The 24,540-nt window shown below is 49.8% G+C and overlaps 2 protein-coding genes across 10 annotated transcripts in view; one reads left to right on the top strand and one right to left on the bottom strand.

The window, feature by feature from the left end:
- Nucleotides 1-1,102: 1,102 nt before the first annotated feature.
- On the top strand, nucleotides 1,103-7,689 carry LOC122394039. Of its 2 annotated transcripts, XM_043390590.1 has the most exons (3): nucleotides 1,103-7,054; nucleotides 7,363-7,444; nucleotides 7,647-7,689. In XM_043390590.1, the coding sequence occupies exon 1, from the start codon at nucleotides 1,441-1,443 to the stop codon at nucleotides 6,472-6,474; it is 5,034 nt and encodes a 1,677-aa protein (XP_043246525.1). In that variant the 5' UTR covers nucleotides 1,103-1,440; the 3' UTR covers nucleotides 6,475-7,054; nucleotides 7,363-7,444; nucleotides 7,647-7,689. The 2 variants fall into 2 exon arrangements, with proteins under 2 accessions (XP_043246525.1, XP_043246524.1); XM_043390589.1 differs by having other exon boundaries at nucleotides 1,103-7,444.
- Nucleotides 7,690-7,804: 115 nt separating this feature from the next.
- LOC122394033 (glutamate [NMDA] receptor subunit 1-like) overlaps nucleotides 7,805-24,540 on the bottom strand; it is a 109,222-nt gene continuing 92,486 nt past the window's right edge. For all 8 annotated transcript variants that reach the window (XM_043390572.1, XM_043390580.1, XM_043390577.1 and 5 more), the window contains exons 15-20: nucleotides 18,274-18,508; nucleotides 16,696-16,844; nucleotides 15,968-16,125; nucleotides 15,365-15,537; nucleotides 14,611-14,861; nucleotides 7,805-10,378 (exon numbers count right to left, since the gene is read on the bottom strand). In XM_043390572.1, the coding sequence (XP_043246507.1) occupies nucleotides 10,193-10,378; nucleotides 14,611-14,861; nucleotides 15,365-15,537; nucleotides 15,968-16,125; nucleotides 16,696-16,844; nucleotides 18,274-18,508 (1,152 nt within the window). In that variant the 3' untranslated portion in view covers nucleotides 7,805-10,192. The remainder of the gene's footprint in view (nucleotides 10,379-14,610; nucleotides 14,862-15,364; nucleotides 15,538-15,967; nucleotides 16,126-16,695; nucleotides 16,845-18,273; nucleotides 18,509-24,540) is intronic.

The raw sequence follows: 24,540 nt of genomic DNA, 5'->3' as shown, positions 1-24,540 counted from the left end.
GGCTCAGTTGTTGTGTTAGGGAAGAGCTCACTGCTGCTATATGTGACGATTGTTCTGACGTGTTGCAGAAACGGATCTATAGACAAGATGAATACAAGGTCCTGTGACCTGTGTTTGACTACACCTGTTTTGGGACGGAGACATGCCGGAACTAACAGTTTTGACTGTCTGCTACAAGACTGCTCATCCGACTGCAACTGGAGTGCATCTACCACGAGACTGCTCACCCGACTGCAGTGAGTGCATCTACCACGAGACTGCTCATCCGACTGCAGTGAGTGCACCTGCCACGAGACTACTCAATGAAACGCAGTGAGTGCCATCTAAGAACTGAGAATGCATAAACTGAAGTCCAGTGAGTTGAAGGCTGAGCTGGAGAGGCGGGGTCTTAACACTAAGGGGACTAAAGCTGAACTATGTGAGAGACTAGAAGCTGCAGTTGGGGATGAACTTGTTGATGCTGGTGCTGACCCTGATGCTCGTGATGTGAGAGGTGTACAGCAATCTGATGGTGCTCATGTCGTAGTGGCAGCCAATGTAAACTCAAACATGACTGATAAGGATTCAGGTGTTAAAACCGATGGTTGTCCTGCTGCTGTTGATAGTGGTAGATCTGTCACTGATGTTGATGGTCAGAGTATAGGAGTTGAATTAGGTGTGAGAAGTGATGTTCTTTCGCACGAACAGGTTGTGCATCCCCAGGATAGTGCATCCAATGTATCCAGAGCATCCCGTTCCTCTACCTCCTCGGTCAGGTCTAGGATAGCTAAAGAAGCAGCAAACAGAGCTGAGTTGGAGGTCAAGCTCAAGCGTATGACAGAAAAGCAAAAGCTGAGCAGGGAGTTAGCCAGATTGCAGGAAGAAAAGGAGCTGCTTGAGATAAATGAAGCCCTTGATGTGTCCAAAGCTCGAGAAGTTGCCTTGTCTGAACAAGTGAAAATGATTGAACGCTCTCAACAGGTGCAAGCAGAGGCGAACATCACTCAACCTCAGTCCGGAGTGCACTGTCAGCAACAACAGCAGGTACTGACGACCCAGCCTTCACATGGAGTACTACAGCCGCAGATGCAAGAGCGAAGACAGTTTGTGGAAGCTCAAGGAGCTCCGACTTCGGTGAGCGCTAGAGGACCAGTTCTCGGTCAGGTCGCCAGTCAGGAACCACTCACTTCAGTAGGACAGTCTTTGGTGTTCCAGCACAGGTTTTCAGACGCTATCCCGGATCAGTGTGCTGCATATTCACAGGCATCACAATTAGCAGGTCAACATGTCGTTCAACATGGTGCTATTCCACACTTCCCACCGATAGATGAACAGAGCATCCATCAAACTACCTCGCGTCCAGTGAATCACCAGGTCGGCGAACGAGTCGTCCGCTCGGCCGGCGCACACACAGTTTCACACTCGTCAGGGGAGAGCGCTCAGCGTGCTCTCGCTGGGTTCATGCGTCTTCCATCAGTGGAGATAGCGAGATTTGAAGGTGACGTCACTGAATATCCCCAGTTCATCCGAGCATTCGACTTGAAGATCGCGTCCAAGTTAGACGACCCTGATGAGAAGTTGTACTACTTAGAACAGTACATGGTTCCTGGTACAAAGCCGCACCACATCGTGTCTGCTTGTATGTATCTTCAGGAGGGCTACGACGAAGCCCGACGGTTGCTAGATAGTAGATACGGACGGCCTAGTACTGTATCAGCGGCGTTCATTGCTCGTCTAGAAAATCACAGTCAGATTCGAGCGGATGATGTACAAGGACTTGATTCTTTTGGTATCTTGCTCACCAAGTGCAGGAACGCTCTGAGTAGTTGCGGCACACACGAGACTCTTCGCGACCCCAGGACACTGAGAACAATCGTGGGGAAGCTCCCTGGGCTACTGATCAACAAATGGAGACACAAAGTTGATGACATCGAAGAGATTGGAGGTCGAGAAGCGAACTTTGACGATTTGGTCGCGTTTGTGACAAAGGAAGCGAGAGTTGCGTCTAACCCCACATACGGTAGGGACATGTTTGGCGGGAACCCCATGAGTAGGACACCGGTGACACGAACGAGTCCACGGATGAGCTCTGGTCGAGCAGTGGTAACGGCGACTCATGTCACGCCGCGTCCCGAGGAGAGCCACTGCGTATTTTGTAACCGACGAGGTCATGATGTGTGTGAGTGTGAGAGTCTCTCCGCAGTCACGAGTCAACAGAAGCAAAACTTCGTCCGGGAGAAGGCTCTGTGCTGGAGCTGTCTGAAGCAAGGACATCGAAGTCGCGACTGCAGGCGAAGAGCGTCGTGCAGGACATGTGGAAGGCGACATCCAACCTCACTACACTGGGAACGATCTGAACAGTACGTGCGGCAATATCAGCAACAGAGTGGACAGCACCCGGATCGAGACGACACTCAGCATCAAAGGGAGGAACAACAGCCACGAGAAGGACAACAGGGCCGTCAGCATGACCAATCACATGTTGTCCAACATCAGCATGGACGTGGACATGAGCTGAATCACACCCAGCAGCAGCAACGAGAGGGGCCTACCGACGCCGCCAGAGTAACAACATGTCAAACAGCGGGTGAGTCTGAGGCTAGCAAGCCAGTTCTCCCTGTTGTGCCTGTTGTTGTTCGTGTTGGTACGAGTACGTGTCAAACATACGCTTTTCTCGATAGCGGCTCGACACATTCCTTCATCTCCTCAGCGTTGATCAAAGAGCTCAACATTGACAACATGCCACGCAAACAGCTTTCACTGACGACAGTCGACAGAAGCACGAAGGTGGAAACACATGTAGTAGAGGGAGTAACGGTTTCGGACCTACGTGGGCGGCACGCGCTCCGGCTGCCTCCGCTGTTCGAATTGGAGCGTATCCCGGTGGACCCAGAGGAGTTCCCCAGCCACCAGCTCGATGTCAGTAGGTGGGAACATCTCACAGGAGTAGAATTCGAGCAGGCAGACGCCACATGCGTTGGACTTCTCCTCGGCGCCAACGCGTTTCTCAGCATGGAGCCGCTGCAAGTGATACCCAGTCGCAACGGAAGCCCGTATGCTGTGCGCACGAGGTTCGGCTGGATCCTGAGTGGGGTGACGTCTTCCTCAGCCACAGACAGCGGAACAAAGGTCTACAGAACGTCGGTGAATGACATCGAAGATATGATACAAGGAATGTATGATCGGGAATACGAAGAGAACCTCAACTCAATGAAGAGAGGCCTGTCTGAGGAGGACAAGAAGTGGCTCACGGTGATGGAGGCGTCCAAGAAAGTTGACAGAGGACACTACCAGTTCAGCATTCCGTTGAAGGATGAAGACGTCGTACTGCCGAACAACCGTGTCCTGGCAGAGAGAAGACTGACGAGTCTAGGTCGCCGAATGAAGAACGATGTTGAGTTCGCTGAGCAGTACCGAGATTCTGTGGAAGAAATGATCGACAAGGGATACGCTGAGCCCGTACCAGTAGCAGACATTCATCGTGACGACGGCAGAGTGAACTACTTGGCGCACCATGGAGTGCGCCACGCGTCAAAGAACCGCATCCGCGTCGTCTATGACTGTGCTATGAAGTACGGCGGTGTCAGTCTGAATGACTGCTTACTGCAAGGCCCCGACATGACGAACTCGCTACTCGATGTCCTGATGCGCTTCAGGATGGAACGAGTCGCCTTCATGGCTGACGTGGAAAGTATGTTCAACCAGGTTCGGGTGCCAGAGTCTGAGCGCGATCTCCTCAGATTTCTGTGGTGGAGAGACGGGCGCCCCGACTCTGGTGTGGTAGAGTATCGGATGACTGTCCATATCTTCGGAGCGAAGTCTTCGCCAAGTGTGGCGTGCTACGCCTTGAGAGAGACGGCGACGGACTTCGCAGAAGAGGTATCACCTGAAGCAGTGAAGACTGTAAACAGCAACTTCTACGTCGATGATGTGTTGAAGAGCACTGACGACGCTGACATGGCCATCTCGTTGGCTCACGACCTGAAGACGCTGCTGGAGAAAGGTGGGTTCAGTCTCAAGAAGTTCACCAGCAACAGCTCGGCGTTTATGTCCTCGATCCAGACAGGCGACAGGTCAAAGGCGATGCAGACATGTACAGGAGTCGGTGAAAGTCTACCAGAAGAGCGCGCCCTGGGCGTAGTCTGGGATACAGAGAACGATCTGCTGAGGGTATCTATCAACGCGACCAGTCTGCGGGCGAAGCCGTTGACCCGCAGAGGCATCCTTTCAGCAGTGAGTTCTATCTACGACCCGCTCGGTCTCGTTTCGCCAACGATAATCTGTGGCAGGAAGATCCTACAAGATCTCTGCAGGACGAGAGAAATCTGGGACAAGGAGATTCCAGCTCAACAGCGCAGCGACTGGATGAAATGGCTATCTCATCTGGATGCTACTCAAGATCTGTGTGTCCCACGGCATCTGAAGCCAGCTGAATTCGGTGGAATGGCGACGCTCCAGATGCATCATTTCAGCGACGCTAGTGAGTGGGCGTATGGTACAGTCACCTATGCTCGCTTCACTGACCAGCAGGGAGATGTCCATGTCGCTTTCGTGAAAGGTACATCACATCTGGCTCCACTGAAGAAAATAACGATTCCTCGTCTGGAGTTGATGGCTGGAGTGACGGCGGTACGTGTTCGGTTGCTGATAGAGGACGCGATGGAGCTCGGTTCGGAGACAGAACATTTCTTCTGGACGGATAGTACTACCGTTCTCGCATACGTGCAGAACACTGCGACTAGATTCCACACGTTTGTCAGCAACAGGTTGGCGATCATCCACGATGGATCAAAGACTGAGAACTGGAGGTTCGTGAGAGGTGAAGAAAACCCGGCCGATGACAGTTCACGAGGTGTTCAGAGTGAGAGGTGGCTTTCTGGACCGGCTTTTCTTCGGCTTCCAGAGGAGCAGTGGCCCATGATGCCTCCAACCAAGGTGAAGATAGCGGAAGAAGACCCTGAAGTGAAGAAGGTGAAGGTCTGTGCAATGAAGGTGTCAGAAGAGAAGATGAAGGATCCAATCGAAGTGCTCATTCGTCATTACAGTAAGAAGCAGGCTCTTCTAAGGGCAGTGGCTTGGCTGCTGAAGGTGAAGAAGAGATTGCAGGAAAGAGCGACAAAATCGCAGGGTCGAGAAACGGAGCGTCCATCTCGACTCCAGCTGATAGATCTCGAAGAAGCAGAGAACTGTGTCGTTAGGTGGGTACAGGAGCAGAGTTTTCCTGATGAGCTGGAGACACTCCGCAATGGGAAGGAAGTGAAGGGAGCTCTCAGTAAGCTGAATCCATTCCTGAGTGATGGGATCCTCCGAGTTGGCGGACGTTTGAAGAATGCTGATGTCACCCTGGACCAGAAGCACCCAATTGTACTCCCGGATTGCTATTTCGCCGAACTAACTGTTCAACAGGTGCATGAGAAGGTCGGACACTCTGGACGCCAACATGTGTTAGCTGAGATACGGAGACGTTTCTGGATCGTGAAAGGGAACTCGATCGTCAGACGAGTGATTGGACGTTGCCTCGGATGCCGCCGACGACATCGCCCACCAGAATCTCAGAAGATGGCGGACCTGCCGAGTGACAGAGTCACAGCGGAAGAACCTGTATTCACTCGAACCGGAGTCGACTATTTCGGACCGTTTTTTGTCCGACAAGGACGGAAGCAGGTGAAGAGGTACGGAGTCGTTTTTACTTGTTTGGCGGTGAGGGCCGTCCACATCGAGGTCGCCGAAAATTTGTCAGGAGATTCATTCCTGTGCGCCTTACGTAGATTCGTCGCACGGAGAGGTCACGTCAAGGTGCTCAGATCAGACAAGGGGACAAATTTTGTTGGTGCCAGTCGCGAGCTTCGAGAGGAGTTGGAGAAACTGCGAGCCAATGAAGATGTGCTGCATCGTACGCTGTTGAATCAAGGAGTAGAATGGAAATTCAACACAGCCGCAGCGTCCCACCACGGAGGTGTCTGGGAACGACAGATACGCTCAATCCGAAGAATCCTGGGATCATTGCTGGACTCGCAGACGTTCACGGAAGAAACTCTGTTGACTCTATTGTGTGAAGTAGAGGCAATATTGAACAGTCGGCCACTCACCTCAGTATCCTTAGATCCGGTTGATCACGAGCCACTCACTCCCAACCATTTGCTGATTGGTACCGGCAGCGTGGTGATGCCGTTCGGGGTTGTAGGCCAGAGTGACTCAGATAGTGTCAAACGTTGGAAGCAGGCGAGGTATCTCGCGAATCTGTTCTGGAAGCGGTGGCGAGCAGAATACTTACCGTTGTTACAGGAACGACCGTATAGGGTGACAAGGAAAATGACTAACCTTGTTGTAGGAGACGCGGTTCTAGTTGTTGATGATGCTGTGCCGCGAGGCCAGTGGCCATTAGGAGTAGTGGAGCGAGTACGAGTCGGAGCAGACGGATTAGTGCGCTCGGTAGAGATTAAGACCAGAGGCGTCACGCTTCAGCGACCGGTGACTAAGCTGATCAAGCTGTAGGCGAGATCGTGTACTCTGTATGGAAGATGTTCCTGTGCGTCATGTTCGTGTCGTAGACTAAGGTTGAAGCCATGTGTTGCGTGGTGGCTTCAAGGGGGCGGGTGTAGTTGCCCTCTAGCTATAGCAGCAGTCTAGCGCCGGCAGTCACGCTATAGCAGCGGTTTAGCGTTCGATCGTCGCGACATCTATATTAGTTAAGCGCCGATAGTCACGCTATAGCAGCAGTTTGGCGTTCGATCGTCGCGACATCTATATTGACCGAGTGTGATTACGCGTGGGTATTTACAAGTACTCGAATGTGGCAGGTACTTTAAATACTCGAATACCATTCTGATGAATATTTCCACGGTTTTCTTTGAATGCTATGAACAATATTTTGTACAACGTTTTCCGAAACAAATAATTCTGCGTTTTGTGTTTCACGTTTTCGAATCTAAGAACCTAAAACATTGTGACGTGTCAGCAGTTTCGGTATGATAGTGGTGGGCACTGTCGTGTTCCTGCCACGCCCGTTTTGTGCGGCCGACATTCTTGTTCAGGATTGTTTCTGAGGATGGTTTGATTTCCCTGGCGCTAATGAGTGAGTTTAGGAAGTGAAATCTTGCATAACTCTATGTGGATTGAATCAGATAAATGCCCGTTGTTGATGGTGATATGAAACTAGCAGATTTACCGTGATCTCTGTCTGATATCAGCACTTGAACTCTGCGCTGGATTTGTATTTGTTTGCCGCATTTCATGTATGTAGAACTAAAGGTCCGCGATAAGGCCTAGAAACTAGAAAGTATTTTGAGAATGTTATTTTGTTTAAGGCTGTGAATAGCCAAGCCAAAGGTGTTTCAGGTTTGTCCGTGTTTGAGTACCAAACTGATAACTTTGTTTCTGCAGGAATAATATGAAGAGACTGTTTCGACCGTGTGTCAGAGGGAATCAGCCCCCCAGTTAGTCCGGCATGAGGTGCACACAGTCAGTAAGTTTAACTGATTGAACTGGTCGTTTTCAGTCTTATGATAGTATGTGCCTAGTATGTGCTACTTGCAGTCGAAATGTGTCAAGGACGAACGAGTATGGGTCATGTCAGGGTCTAATCGTCAGATCGAGTGTGGCTCAGTTGTTGTGTTAGGGAAGAGCTCACTGCTGCTATATGTGACGATTGTTCTGACGTGTTGCAGAAACGGATCTATAGACAAGATGAATACAAGGTCCTGTGTTTGACTACACCTGTTTTGGGACGGAGACATGCCGGAACTAACAGTTGTATTCTACATATATGCCATTCCATGATTCCTAAGACGATGAGCAGTCTCCCCGAGCAAGCACATACCAGACGCATGTTATCACAAAGTTTATTCGCGCACTATACGAAGACTACCCTTGACATTGGACCAGCATGGCACGGTTCACTCTCACCACCCGTCACAGACTCTCTGAAGCACCACTGACCGCGTTCACACACACCATATCGTCTATATACACGGGCAGAGCACACCGGCCGCCGCCCGGCCACCATATCGCACAGAAAGCTCGGCTGCTGGCAGAGTGTCAGCACTTTTCGCTCGTACCAGCCGCCCTGGTCGTCCCTCAGTGTCAGCCACAGACCAGGGACTGGCGACGCACGAGCGACGAAAGTGCTCAGGCTGGCACCCGAAAATGATGCAGTGAGACTTGAGTGAATGAGACTAAAATAATGATAAAGATAATGTCCCATAGAAACAGCCGACGGGTAGAAAATAAGATGCAGGTAAGAAAGCAAGTGACAAAAGATTATTCTCAGATAAAATAAATGAGTCACGATTCTAGAAACCACACGATGGGGGATCTGCCGTCTTGCATACAGTTCTTTTCAGATTGTCACCGATTTGGCATTCATCTACCAAGCTGTCAAGTTCATACAAAACAGCGAACTCCCGTTTCCAATTCAGTAGCTAAAACCCATATTCAACACAGCAGACTGCGGTCGGTGAGACATTGGAAAACGAAAATCAAGATATGGTCGGGCGGCAACGAAGTGAGCAGCATCTGCCACTGAAGATTCGCTAGCTTCAGTAATCCACCACAGCATCACAGAGAGGTAGAATCTGCGACTGACTAGAGCGACAGAAGAACAAAATCCCAGCAGCGACCTACCTGGAACCCAGACTAACGGACCCTGCTCAGCCCGGTGCGAAGAGATCACTGCTCACCGATCATCACGAAGTCCGTACCAGTACCCGCCTCTCCGTCACACTCTGACGACTCGCCAGAGACTCAGTGACTGCTCCCCAGTCACACTCGCTCTGGTCACCCATATCTGAGCTCTACACATTGAGTGTGCATCACTGGTGGCCCGCGGAGCCGTCTATGTACAGAGAGAAGTGCTCCGAGTCTACCGTCTAATGCAGCTACGTGCGAGCGGCGCTCCAGCCGTCTCCCGATCGGAATTTGGCGCTCCCAATGATATTGCGGTTCATTTTTGGCTACGCCACGCCGGCCTGAGTGCAACGTGATAGTCATCAGTTATCTAAGGCTTTCGAGCTCAAATGAAATAAGCTCTCTGATCTCGTGATGCGAAGCTAGGCCGCCCGTTTCGGCGGGGTAGCTTCCAGTCCAGCCACATCATTATCATCAGCGGCCCGCCCCTATCCAGTGCAGGGTTGAGCAACATCGCACCAATATATCTGCCGACATTGTGAGGCGGCGAACGGAATCGATCAGAGCGCGTCCATCACTGCCCCCCGGGACGCTTCACTGTTCACAACGCGTCTGAACGGGGCAGAGCGCGGCTGGCCCAGTCCACCGCGCGCTGACCACAACCCAAGGTATCCATCGACCCGAGACCATTGTTCATCCACGGCCCGAGTTCTCCCGATATGGCAGCCCTACTCGGTGAGATATGGCAGCCCTACTCGGTGAGATATTGCAGCCCGAGTCCGTGCCAGAGTCGCTCGGGCGCCGCCGCCGGGCCAAGCCCAGCGTCGAAGCGGTGTCCTGAGCACGTAAGGACGGCATGGCTCTCACCAGAGACTCGCCTTTTCGGTACGCGTCGGTCCTAGTTGAATCGCGAGGCGGAATTGCACCCGTACACCCGGAACCGGCTGGTTACTGGAGCAGGGCCGAGGGAGGGAGAACTTAGAACCCAGCCGGCCCAACATAACTGACGCGAAACTAAGAGATGATGCCTCATGCGACGTAGGGAATGGACTGATTTTTGATGAAAGAAGAATGAAAATATTATGATTTTCTAGTATGGGGTAGTTGTGTTTTGGATATTCGCTACCGGAATTGGTTCATCATTTCAGGGCGATTGGGACAGCCGTCCAGCTCCCAGTGGTACCGTATTCGGGACGGGAAGGTGCGAGAGTGCTTCCTACGAGCGAAGACCAGGTTGGCACGTGTCTCGTCTGAGACGTCACAGGAATGGTTGCAGGGCGGCCACCGCCGCCACCGTATTGGGCGCGATACATCAGCCACAAACGCTGATCATACGGCTCAACACCACGCAGAGTTTCCCCACAGTGCCACAGCACCTAACCACGCGCTCTCACAACGACTGCACACACAAATACACACTCACTTGGCGCAAAAATAGCTCGAACAAATAACAACCAGCTGGCTAAAAAAGAGCACCTTTCAGTCCTAGCACGGACCGGTCCCTTTACCACTGACTTTGAGCACGTCGCACCGCCGCCGCGCGACAGCCACCAGAAGCTGTGGTTGGTGCAGCGGCCGCGCGGTGGCGCTAGGCGTCCAGTATGGTCATCTTTCTGCGGGCGGGCGGCGGCGGCGGCTGCAGCACCCGCTGCCGCACGTCCGGCGAGCTCCACGAGAAGGCGCTGCTGAAGTCGGTGCCGAAAGGGTCGGCGGAGAAGCCCGGCTCGCCGTTGTGCCGCGCGTGCTGGCGGGACTGGCGCAGGCGGCGCCGCTTCTGGAACGTGGTGCGGAGACTGTCAGAGGCCCACGCACGGCGGCGAGCGAGTGATTGAGGAAAACTGGGGATTGAGTTGGTTTGTACGAGATTGGCATCGATCGGGGTCCAATAATAGTCTTGAGCGAGTTTTTCGCTGAGCGATTCGTATTTTACAGTTTGGGCTACCGACATAACTTTGAAGTGTTCGAAATCTTCATATAATGTGTCGTTCAAAAATACAGCTATTTCACGGCAGTGCTAAAATCAAAGCTGAAATTGATTTCACATATCTACATTTAAAAAATTCACAACTCAAAATTACAAACGAAAATCAGATTAATCTAGTCTATGGCTTTTTGACGAAATAATGAAACGAATAACCGCAGTTATAAACAATAAAAACATAAACAGCTTTGTACAAATAGATTCATCAGATTAATTTAAGCTCAGCCGCGGTGATGCATGTTATATCTTCCGCTGCATCCGGGCAGCGTCGTTCGTTAGTTAGCTATCACTACAGACTACAGGCACGTTCCGCAACTCCAACCGCGGCTTCAACCGAGCTGGCTGGTGCCGTATGTTACACAATTCACACAACATTCGATGTGTAGGTGTAGCGGTTCGGTGCCAGCCGTCTGTTATGTACAGCTCCAAACTGAAGCGCACCACTCCAACACCGCTCATCCCGGCAGGCAGACCGCACTAGAATCACAGACGACAGACAGTCCCCCTCGTATATACAACCCGCTCCCTCCACAAAGCTGCCGTACTCAACTCTTAGCCGTCCCCGGCGCGCCAGCCGGCTCAGCTCACACTCTGTACAGGCAGGCACACCACTGGAAGCGTGTCATCAGACCTACGCAGCGCTCCTATGGATGAATCGAAGCGGTGTCTTGCCGCTCGAAGCGCCGACGAGCATCACCCGCGAGGAGGGCTAGGTCAGAGAGGCGGAAGACTGGCACGCGTGCAATGGTGTCACCAAAGGAAGCGATAGCTGTGTGAGCGGCAGCATCAGTAGCAGTGTCAGCGCCAGCGGCATCATCAGCATCAGAGCAGTATCAGAGGCGGCCGTGTGATGCTCAGCGGTGGAGGCAGTGTCAGCAGTGAGGGCAGTTTTACGAGCAGGCAGAGCGCGGCAGTGTGAGCAGCGGAAGCCAGACAGAGAGAGAGACAGAGAGAAAGAGCGACAGACGGTCAGCCGGCCGGCGGTGTGGCGGACCTGCAGGGGACTCAGATTGCCGGCTGTGGCGAGCCGGACCGCCGCCGGGGGGTCGCCCTCGGACGCCTTCGGGGGCCGGCACTGTCGGGGGGCGCCATGTCAGAGGCTGGTGTCACACACCGCGTGTCAGAGAGGGTACAGGTCACAGGAGGGCGGCGAGGGTGGAGGGTGCACACTGCACAGTGCACACACAGACGATTGCAGAGATGAACGCGGGTGTAACTGCTGTAAATATGAGTTGAGTCAGCAGGGGAGATTTGGCAAACATGGATTATGAGCCAAGTCATCGAAGAATGGTGACAAAATGCGACATTCGGGAGCGATTATGACACTCAAGTCTCAGATGACTTTCGATAACCAGGCCCCGTTACATAGGCCGAATTCTGATTTACGCCATCATGGGAAGGAGAACTAAATAGATCAAGATGCTACATTTCGCATCAAACCATCATGCATCTAAAAACATCATGAAGTTTTAATTGAGATGCGAAACAATGAACGGGTGCAGGAGTAGCGCATACGGCGTAGGTACAGGAGCCATCCACGGCGCAGGCCATTACCCGGGTGCGGGAAATATGATTATATTATTTCAAGCAGATTAGGAAACCATGAAAATGTGAGCTTAACACACGGCAACAAAGAATTATGAGTTATGACTTCCAGCAACTGAAATGAGAGGTTAATATTGCGGAGCTTTGATGGGATTTGATATTCCAAGAATTAATGTCAAGTGCCACGGGCTGAAAAGAAACAAACTAATTGAACGCAAAAGGCGAATTTAAGTATGTCAGTCCAGAACCGCCTCAAATCTACAGCACCGCATGTTACATAACCCATGGTTCGTGGAAAACTACAGAGCACACATGGCGACTATCTTTCTTTACCACTGTTGCTACGTTGACATAGAGATCTTATATGCCTAGGCGTGGATATCTCTCTAGTCCAATTAGCCCTCGCCTTCTAATTAGACCTCACTATTTGGTTAGTCTCAATCTTCGGTTAGTCGTAGTTCTTTGGCTAGTCCCAGCCCCAGGTCTCTGGCTAGGTGTTGTGGTTAGTTCTCACTCTCGGTTAGTTTTCGACCTCTGGTTAGTCCCACCTCACTGCATCTCATCACGCGGCGTCTCACCACTAACTGTCCATCACTGGACGGCGTGTCACACAGGCGAATTGGTCTCCCACTCGAGTCCTATGAGGACCGGGGGCAGCGGCGGCTCGCGGCACGGCTCAGGTGTGTTTCGGGGCACATCGGGCGGAGCGTCCACGTCCGCCAGCAACGCCAGTCGCTTCAGGTCCGAGTCTCGCTACACAGGAGCGTCAGGGGTTCGTTCAGGGTTGGTGGTGACGCCTCAGAGTTGCTGGAGATAGGCAGAGTGCATAGGAACAACGAGGAAGGCAGATTTGAGGAGAAGGAAGCATGTATGAGGGAAAGAAGAGTCGCTGACGAGGCCGAAGGACTGAACAAGTGGAAGAGTAGTAGGTGCTAAACAAGGATGAGAACGTAACAATACAAGCGACATGAATGATCATTGAACATCATACCTTAGAAAATAAACACAAACCAATGTTGCATTGAACTGTCCAAAGAAATAATAGAAAAATGCGTAAATAATTAGCAAGAGAGTAGTTTTAACGAACTAAAAAAACTCATCATACCTTGAAAAAAAAACAAAACGAAACGTTTTTATGGAGTAGCTGGATGAAAAAAGACTTGAATCCGAGCACACAAAAAGAAAATGCGGCGAAATATAGCGGATGGCACAAATAAATGCCGTCAGTTATTGTGGCTTATTGCCTGTTTGTGAGAGCAATAACTTCACGATGAGGCATTTCATCTTGAGGGAGGAATCTTATGACCTAGACTTATTCCTTACGAGCGGCTGCCGGTGAAGAATAACCATTTCATAGTCTGCACGGGAGGTCGCCATTCCATTCTTTAGTAGGTGGCTAAACGGAGCAACAGCTATGATATTTTACACCGTCTTTATAGTCAACCTCGCAAGGATGCTCCATTAAGTATTTAACCTTTTTACAGCCACCAACGCATAGTACCCTTATAATAACAATGAAACAATAACCAGAGAATTGGCGACAAGAAGCGTCAGAACCGAGCGAGAAGCGGACCGATCAGTCGCAGTCCCAATTAGGTTTTTGTGCCCTTTTATCTTGTGATAGCCGCCAGATCTCGGTATCCATCGCCGTTTGATTATGCCCTCCCACGGCGCGACTACGTCATCGGTACTCGATCAATGAGAGTCGAGCGGCATCCGTTATATCGGCGGCACTCGGCGACCGAGACCGGTGACAGAACATCCGGCCGCCGATCGACCGAAAACGGAACCGGCCGTCAGCTGCACCGGCTGCTGCGCGTGTTTTTGAACAGGGAGGAAGTTCCTGTTAGTGAAGTGTAGCTATAGAGGGCTAGCTGGCGCGATGGTTCTGTGAACTAGCTAATGGATAGGTCTATCCTTTATCAAGATACGTCTGAAAAGTATTACGGTTACGTATAGCGACATTGTAAATGCTGGTATTATAGCTGTGTTTATACTAGGCGTCATCATTGCGAGATCGACAGAAGATCGATTACGAATACATGGGATGCGCCGTTTAAACCAGAATTTAGAAGCGGTATGATTACCTTTCCAGGGAAACAGGCTTTAACGAAGTGTCCTAGATGGATTAAACTTAGAGACGAAATGACGTTGCCTGTCCCGCGTTTCGGAAAACTCATTTCATTTTGTTTGTAGCACCTTGTGCGGCTTCTACTGACCTTAAAGTACTGGTGGTGGGAATATCATTAACAAATCAGTTGCGCAATGTACGCCTCTCCAAACCCATAAGAAGAATAAACGTCCTCAATCGCACGCATATCATCAATCCTTCATCCCAAGCGTTCTTCAGCACCCAGCCCCACCCTAAGCGACCTGCCGCTCCCCACAGTAGCCCTCTCCACAAAACCCCATACAAAGCACACCAGCCGCACCCCGCACACACCTCATCCAAATCGCATCAGCCCCATCCCCGCACTCACCTCCACAGCTCCCCGCCACCTGTCCGCAGCATTTTTCGCCAGCGCCAGTTTCCGCTGGCTCCGGATCTTGTGCCGCTTATAGATGATCTCTATAATGATGAGTGCACAGCCGCCGGCGATGCCTGCCAGTACCAGTATGAACACGCCGGCCATGTTTTTCAGCCCGAGTGTCGCCGGCGCCTTCTCTCGCGTCTCGCACTCCTTACGGTTCTGGAAGATCCATCGATTGTCTAGCTGCTCCATGTAGCCACCTGCGGGGGAGAGGTAGGCATGACGTTAATCAGGAGTATCATTAACCTGTTGTCCATTCTCTTCAATATGGTTGCTTGAGGAAAAACGGGCCATTGGGTGTCGTTTGGCGCTACCGGCAGACACATAAAGAACACTGTCATCGTCGAAGTAGAACAGTCACGATTGGCGACTGATTAGTGACTATAGTTTGGCGGCTTACGGGCTAACAAATCATTAGGTGACATGCTCCGAAAAGTTCCAGGATATTCACACATGCGTAATCGGTAATACACTAAACTATTCAGCAACAACGACAAGATGATGAGTAAGTGGTGCACCCCGGTGCAATAACTATTTAAAGACGACGTCACACATTTATAAAATTCGTTCTATCGTCTCAACCAAAGAGGTCAAACATCGATTTTTATCAGCCCTCACACATCTCTATCTGCCTTTCAGTAGCCCTGGGGGAAAGCCAGACACACGATGGTTCCCTATAACACCTTATTTATGGAGAACTTACTCTCGTGAAACTGGAGGATGGCCAGGGTCACGTGATTGGCCCATGGAGAGTCCTTTTTTAGGCCGATCCCGTAGCCGGAGCGGCCAAAGAGCTCTCCGGCCGTCACCAGAGCACAGTTCTGCGCGGCCTCGAACTCCAGTCGTGAACTGTCCCAGATGAAGGCATTTAAAGAGCTGCGAATGGAGGGCAGTGGTCAGCGTTGGGACGAGGGGACGTTTTAAAATTTCATACGGACGTGGACTCGAGTCGAATGCTTCCAATATTTAGGCTTCGCCTTTAAACATGCATAAGAGGTGGAAAACAAAGACGGAGTGAAGTCGTTACCAGGTAGAATTAGACGGATAATGAATGGAGAACTGTAAATAACGAGCAATTTGAAGTGAAACAAGGTATCGGTACATTCATTCTTAGTACAACAAACACGAATTCAGCTCACTGGCCGTGACAATATCTGAATTATGTTCTAACAAAAAAGAGCTGATTATATGAGCATGAAACAGGCGGTCATATTACTAACAATTGACAGAAGGCCAACACCCCCCAGATCCTCATCTGAAGCGCTCAGATCCTCAGCTGCTCTCGTTCCCTCTCCATCATTCTAACCCGTTGATGACGGCTTTGATGGCCTCCTCTGCCGAGGTGAACTGCTTCCCCTCCATGGTCCTGTACATGTTACTCAGCTCCACTTGTCGCCGAAAGTACATGTCGACCGCCGAGCCCTTGACGGTGGCGTACGAAAAGTTCTCCATGGGATTCCGCAACTGGAACCGGACAGACCGGCTCGTCAGACTCCGCGCCGCTCGCCCGGCCGACGGCCGACCGCTTCAGCCGTGATTTGCGACATGCAGATGGCGCACTTTACCACGCGTTCGAGGCTCAGCGAGTGTGTAATGCGCGCCCAACACGACACGCCCGCTGCCGTGGAGGGCCGTTCGGCGAGCGCGACACCCCATTATTGTCTCAGCGAGCTGGTTCATTATACTTAATCTGGTGAATGTGTGACCGGCTTAAAGGTTAGCAGCGGAGCGTGAGGCGGTTAATATTACATTATCGGCTGGTTGCTGGGTGGTGCTGGAGACATTCTGCCACATAAAACACATTACGTTACGGATACAATTTAAATAATATCCACTCTGTGCCTAATCAAGCAGCTGCTCTACGTCACAAGCCACGGTAGCTTACACATCGTCAATCCCACACATTCTCAAATAACTCTCTATTGTTGAAACAACGCCCCACACCGTGCAGCCCAGCACATCACACCATCCTATTTCCTAACATCATGGAATGACGAGCCACCATATGACGTCGTATGACGCTCTAAGACTCACCCTAGCGTCGTTGATGCCACTAAGCCGCGTCTGAGGCCGGTCGAGCACCAGGAAGGCAGCCAGGTTGGCAGTGTATGAGGCGATGATGATCATTGCGAATCCAGCCCACACCATACCCAGTACCCGGGCCGAGAAGCTACGCGGAGTGCCTGAAATTAAATGCAGAAAAGGAGGTAAAAATACCACAGTGTTGATTTTGGGTTATTGTTGTTTTATTTTTCTTTGTAAGTTGTTCCACCGGCTTCCGACTGACTTCTCTACAACTTTGGTTAGTTTGAGTGTTTTATGCGGAATGGCATGGAGAAAGAGATAACTAAGTCGTGAACCGACAATTTGAAGCGGAGAGCTTAATGAGCTGGCGATTTCAAAATTAGAATGACTGAGGGTTTACATCATTCAAGGGAAGTTAGGTTCAGCTGAATTCTGATAATAATTTTTAACTAACAAATTTAGCGCCCATTGTTATGTGTGAATAGTCATCTAAAGGCCTAAGAACAAGGCTTATTCATATTTTCAGCTAGACTTCAACATACTGTAGATTCTCAACGCTTTGCAATATCCGTAGTTACCACATTCGCCGCAAGGTGGCCGACCCGCGACCCGGTGCTGGGTCGCGGGCCGGCCATCTCCTGAGGTTAACACATCTCCTGTTAAGCATCCATCTCCTGAGGAAAACACAAACTGATGGCATATTTACAAAAACCATCCCAAACCGAATAAACCTGATATAAGACCCCATCGCTAATGCTCTATGTAAATGCAACGCCTTATGAAATATTCCCGGCACGGCGGCACTCGAGTCATTTAAACGGCCGTTTCGGGAGAGCCGTCAGATGATTCGTATGGTATCCGGGGTCCCGAAATACCGTCTGGTGGCCGGCCCTTTGTATCGGGGCGGCATTAAAGTGGCCGGCGGCGCGGCGCGGCCGGCCCGGCGGCATTGTGGTCGCCGAGTGGGCCACCGCCCATTTCCGAGTGCTAATGTAACGGCAGCGGGCCACGGTCATTCGTTACCGGACACAGGAACTCGATAACGACAGGGGCTGCGTGCCGCGGCCGGACCTAGCGGCGACTCGGAGCGCTGCATCTCTCTCTCTCTCTCTCTCTCTCTCTCTCTCTCTCTCTCTCTCTCTCTCTCTCTCTCTCTCTCTCTCTCTCTCTCTCTCTCTCTCTCTCTCTCTCTCTCTCTCTCTCTCTCTCTCTCTCTCTCTCTCTCTCTCTCTCTTCCCTTCTTCTCTCCCCTCTTTCCACGGCGGAAACGTATGCCATGTACTAATATTGCGCCATCATATTTAGCAAACAGTGTCGCTAGCTTTCAGGACAACTAATTTGCTTCAAATCCTAATGTTTCAATTCTATTCATCAGATTAACTCAGAACAATGCAAGAGCAGTCAAACATTTCCACATTTCCACATCTACATTGTTGTCCGACATCATTAAATTAAGCAATTAACTTCTTGATGCTATCTCCCTTCCCTAACAACTTCCACCCACGTTTCCTACTCTAATCCCCCTATCTCCTCCCTTTCTCTTTCTCTCTCCTCTTCTCCTCTCCCCTCCCCACCACCGACACTCACCATCACCAATGCCGCTGTTGAGCAGTACACCATAGGCGAACCACATGGCCGACGACAGGTTCAGTGCGTCATCCTCTGCATTTCCACTGTCCCTGCTCGCCTGTCGACCGAACGGCGAGAACCGATCGAGTAGGTAGAGCACGAGCGCCACGACGTGCACGGAGACCAGCACCAGCACCCAGAGCGTGTGCTTGAACGGCTGCAGGAAGGAGACCAGCGTGGAGGCGCGCGGTTGCTGCCGGAAGAGAGGGCGAGGGGGTCAGCGCTCAGTAAGAAAGTACGGTGATTGCGAGGGACGCGGCTGGTCCGTTCCTTTCTCCGGCGCAAGAGAATGACATTGGTGGAGCGAGATGACAATGATTTAAAACCACTGATACAGTGCAATGGTACGAGGTAGCAGCACAATCTTGTCAACTTTCAACACCCTGACCACCAGTCGGCATTCGCAGGCGGAGAGCAGACGTTGTATAAACATCGCAACAGGCTAATCGAGTGATCTTAGGTCAGCCCCGGCCGGTCAAACTGGTAACTATCGTCGTCTACCTGTGTCAATAGATTCAGAGCAGGCCACTGTGAACGAAAAGACAGTGCGGGTAAATGCATTAAACATCCCTTTTAGCTGACATTTTGTTCAATAGCAACTCTTGCTACCCCTACAGTAGCGCGCTATAGAGCTTTGGTGTGGACCCAACAACCTAGTCCCAATCAGTAGTCAGCCAAGACCCCGGCCGCAAATCAGCTGACGGCCGGGCTGCCAACGTCTGCTGTTGATCCTGAAACTACCGCAGACTCGCGATAAACTGACCACTTATAAGACCAGACAGCTGTAGAGATATATGGCATATCCGCCGCCGGCTGAATCGTAACAGCAAAATGTACTTTGGATGCGACATATATGATATAAGTGTTGCAAAATATCGCTATGTCACAGGAAATGCAGATATTGTCTCAAGAAATGTCTAACATGAAACATAGCCAATTCTTCCAGAAGGTATTTACATAAACATCATAAACCACTGCACATCAATAACCTATTCTGTTATTACTTCAATAATTTTTTAAAAATAATGTTGATCTCCAGCAATGAAGTTTATCTTGTGGTGACCATTGACCAATGCAATGTCATGTCTTCAACACCTAGCATATCGCTGCAGAAGCGACCTCCACCGCGACATAGTTCCCTGCACCACCAGCATTGGAAGACCCCAGAGACCTCCTCAACTACATACTCCTCGCGCTAACGGCCGAATACCAATGAAGAGCCGGCTCGCCTTCAAAGATCCGCCCTCGGCTCTGTCGGGGAAATTATGACCGACAGCTGTAAAAAGTCATTCTAATTAAAAGCAGCGAGATCGTCGGCGCTCCCGAGGCCGGTTCGAGAAACTGGGACATTGGGGGATTGCTTTCAGCTTTTCAAGATTGGTCAGTTGTCATTAGGCTGGACTGAATAAAATGAAATGAAAATACATTCGTTTGATTACAGAGAGGCATCTTTTTCACATTGAATATTCATTTGCCTCTTTGCGTGCTATGATATATAAACAACATACTCGTAAGAGACGATTACTTACAGTTCTTAACTGTTGAGATGATGTTTTCTGAGGTAAACAAGAACGTAGCACAAGGTCGTGTTTGACAAAGCGGGACAAGACAAACATGAACGTTGAGTGCTGTCAACCAGAAAGTTCCCGATCAAACGATAGGGGGCCAGGAGTGCAGGGTTGTGTGACACGCACAGGTCAATCCGGAGAACGGGTAGGTAGGTATCCTGTAGTATTTCATCGGCGAAAGAGGCATCCTTCAGCTCTCCTCGGCTTTGAATGGACAGCTTTAAAGTCCTAGCCTTGTCAGGTGGATTTCACGACTATTGAAAACAACGCGCAACCAATTTGTGAGATTTCAAGTTATGCTACATATGAAGATAACTGGGTTCTACGTGTGTGCCATGAACTTCTTGTGTCAAAAATCAATCAAAAATGACACCAATGCTTGTAAAGCATGCCCTGCCCGTAATGGGCTTTTTAGAAACTCCAGATTCACCAAGCAAAACATTTGGACAATTCGTACCATTCAACAAGAATATTTGCAGTTGCACAGCAAAGAAACTCAACTATCGATTCATGCAAATGACACATTTTTGTAGGTCTGCTTTTTCCAACACATATGACACGGAGACAAAAAGATCTATTGAAATGTATATAAAAGCAGGTCCTAATGTACAGCCCACCGCTAAAGTAATGTAGGGTTTTACCAATCTCAACGGTTGGCTTTGACTGGCGATTGTTTAATGCGGAGTGATCGAAAAGAAGATGTCAATAGCTTAAGTTGCAGCTGCAAGGGTGACGATACATATAAGCTACATTCAAAATTTCATTGTAGTCTGGTCAATCGTTCCTAAGCTTCAGAAGCAGAACATACCCATGACTGAAACCCCACATTACTTCTGCTGTGGACTGTACCTGCTTGGTCCTAATGTACCTGGATTTCAATTGGTGCCCAGGCTGGGGTCAGTATGCTCGTTGGGGTGATCTATAGAAGTGGGTCACCAAATAGAGCTATTCCTTTGGATCATGATCTCCACAAAATGTTTGGTTGGGCGGCATCCTCAAATCATTCCCACAAAGTCATAGTTGGGGACTTCAACCACCCAGAAATATTTTGGACCCCGGACCCAGAAGTTCCAGAAGGTGTCAGCCAGAACAGCCCAGCCCGGAAGTTTATAGAATGCATACACGACACCTACCTTCTACAACATATGACGGAGCCAACAAGATACAGGGATGGACAGCGAGCTACTCTCGACGACCTACTATTTACAAATGAGCGGGAGTTGGTTGAGCAACTCAGCATTGGTGACCCGGTTGGAGCAAGCGACCATGTCAGCATCTCATTTGTTATGTCGTTTGCACCAAAGGCTCCAGCAAGAAAGAGTGCGGTGCTGAACTACCATAAAGCCAACTATGAAGATATGAGGGAAGCACTTAACATGGATTGGCAAGGATTGTTCGAAGGTAAATCTGTGCAGGAGATGGCAGATAAACTTGAACAAACGATCGCGGATCTGATAGAAGAGCATGTGCCCAAGGTTGACCCTAACAAAAAATCGAAAAGGGGATATCCCCTCTGGATGAATCGAAATGCTCTGAGGATGGTGAAGAAGAAACAGCACGCCTGGATTCGTTTTTTGAACAATAAAGATGTCTCTGATTACCAGAGCTATGTTAAGGCAAGAAACGAAGCTACTCACGCGACAAGGAAAGCAAGGCGGGAATTTGAGTCGAAACTGGCTGAAGAAGTAAAAGGTAACCATAAAGTGTTTTGGAACTACGTCAACCGCCGTAGGAAGTCGAGATGCGGTGTATCTGACTTACGCAGTGCTAATGGAGAACTCACGAGTAATGACAAGCACAAAGCTGACATATTGAACCGGCAATACGCGAGCGTGTTTACAAAGGAGGACGTATCATCAATTCCAACAATAGCATCGAAGCCCTTGGAGTCAGAGATGGAAGTTACAATAACTGTTCAGGGAGTTAACCCGGCCGGGCCCGGGGGTAATCCCAACCACCGCAGCCCGGGGGGGGGGGCGTTTTTCGCCCCCCCCCCCCTGTCTAACTCCGTAAATAAGGGAGCTACGGAAACAAAAGCGATACCAAACGAAAGGTCCTTACGAGACGATTCTAACGCACCTAAATTTTTTGACCTCAGGTCAATTTTCAAGGTCAGAGGTCAAGGTCAAAGGCCAAAACCGACACATGTGTAGTGATCTCAAAGTAAGCCTTCTAGAGGACGGCAGGCTGCATCAAACCGGCAAAATTGGGTGTCAAACGAAAGAAGAGAATCTGAGGATTCTGAAAATGTGTTCCAAATCAAAGGTCAAGGTCAAGGTCACGCTCAAAATTGACCTCAAACTTGGCACTTTTTCGCACATCTTGCGTGCCAACTTCCAAGATGTTTTGAAATGTTTTGAGGCTTATCAGTTCCCTATTTGTGGTTCATCTTACGATACAAGGCTGCTCAAAGGTCAAGGTCACAGAAGAGTATCCCTGCTAGAGGCTATTTCACTGATTCAAGTTAGTAATAATAAATAAGACAATTTTGCCATCCGGAAGCTCTGAACGAAGCTTTGAGGAAAATAGATGCCAGATTCGTGATCAGCGGGTACAAATCCATCATAAACGACCTTTCATGTGTCAAGGTCAACCAGAGGTCATTCGAGGTCACATGAGGTCAACATGAAACTTGACCTTTTCCGAACAAAATATATATCATTCGACGCGGCTTGACAAGGCGAATGCGATGGTACCACTGCCGTAGCTCTAGGACCATTTTTGTCGAAGTTATTTGCGAAAAACTAAAACCACATTTCGGGGTCGTTGACCTGACCTCTGACCTCAGGTCACCAAAACTATTTTTCTATTTTTCTCTAGGTCAAACGCTACACAGCCGTGCTCGTAATTTGTCTTTATCTCTAAAACTCTATTTTTAGCAGCTATTTGAAGTTTGCGTCTGTGACGCCGATTTTTGCCGTGCAGGGGTCTAGAAAAATGGACCTTGTGACGTCATCAAGGGGGCTAGGTCCAAATTTTTTACTTCAGAACATGTCAAATTGATGGAAGAAAAGGTACTGAAAGTTTCGCCTTCCTATCCCTAAGCGTTCGGGAGTTATCGCAAATATTCGCCAGGGGGGGGGGGGGGCGAAAAACGCCCCCCCCCCGGGCCCGCGAGGGTTAATGCCATGTTGAAGACACTTAAGGTCGATAAATCACCAGGCCCGGACAAGTTACACCCTCGTGTATTACAGGAACTTGCGGACCAGCTTGCGCCACCTATCACGGCATTATTTAGAAAAAGCGTTGAAACTGGGGAAATTCCCCTGCAGTGGAAGCTGGCGATCGTCACACCGATCTTTAAGAAGGGTGACAAAAGTGATCCTGCAAATTACCGACCAGTTTCATTGACATCAATACTATGTAAGCTTTTGGAGAGGATAATTGGCGAAGACATCATTACTCACCTGAAGACAAATAACTTTATCGCTCATCAACAGCATGGCTTCATCACGGGAAAATCCACGATCACAAACCTACTGGAAGCACTTGATGTTTGGACAGAAGCGCTTAGTCACAAGTTACCTGTGGATGTTGTATTTTTAGACTATGCCAAAGCCTTCGACACTGTGCCCCATGAACGGCTTCTGGCCCAGGTCAAGGCTCTGGGAGTCGATGACGTAACATGCCGATGGATAAGGAGCTTCCTCACTGGCAGACAGCAGAGGGTGAAAGTAAATGGATCGCTTTCAGATTGGGGGAATGTAACGAGCGGGGTGCCACAGGGCTCAGTCCTCGGACCTCTCTTGTTCTCTATGTTTGTTTGTGACATTCCCGACCTGTTAAATTGTTTCATTTCCATGTTTGCCGACGATACGAAAGTCTATCAAGTCGTCAACGAGTCTGATGATTCAAATGGCTTACAAGAGGACATAAACTCTATACAGGATTGGGCAAGAACAATGCAGATGCTATTCCATCCACTGAAGTGCAAGGTCATGCATCTAGGATCAACTAATCCTGAAAAAGAATATACTATGACTACTATAGATGGAGACAATCACACTCTGGAAGCAGTCAGTGAAGAAAAAGGCCTAGGAGTTACTATTGACAAGAAACTATCATTTTCAAAACATGTCATGAACCAGGTTAACAAGGCCAATAGAATTCTCGGAGTCATCAAACATACCTTTGCAAACATTGACAGTGATGTCTTTCAAGCCTTGTACAAGAGCATCGTGAGACCCCATCTTGAGTATGCCGCTGTTATATGGAGCCCCAAATTTAAGAAGGATAAAGACGCACTCGAGCAGGTGCAACGGCGGGCAACGAGACTGGTGAAGGGGCTGTCTCACCTGTCATACTCAGATCGTCTCAGAAGCCTCAATTTGCCTACCCTTGAATTCCGAAGGCAAAGATAAGATATTATCGAGACATTCAAAATCTTAAAAGGCTTCGACACGTTGAACTACCAAAGAGAGTGCTCGTGTTGTTGCAACAGCATGTTCAAGAACTCTCTTAGCCATACCACCCGAAGTCATGGTCAAAAGCTGCAGGTTCAGCATCAGTTGGGACCTAGGAAAGCCTTCTTCGCGGCACGAGTGACTCGGGCGTGGAACAAGCTGTCTAGGAACACTATTGAAGCACCAAATGTCGATGTTTTTAAGTTCAGACTTGGGAAAGAATGGAAGGACCACCCCGACAAGTTTAACTACAA

This window comes from Amphibalanus amphitrite, unplaced genomic scaffold (assembly GCF_019059575.1).
Source record: "Amphibalanus amphitrite isolate SeventyFive unplaced genomic scaffold, NRLGWU_Aamphi_draft 000569F_arrow, whole genome shotgun sequence".
NCBI classification, from domain to species: Eukaryota; Metazoa; Arthropoda; class Thecostraca; order Balanomorpha; family Balanidae; genus Amphibalanus; species Amphibalanus amphitrite.
The sequence above is the reverse complement of the archived record's forward strand: the minus strand, read 5'-3'. Positions and strand labels throughout refer to the sequence as shown.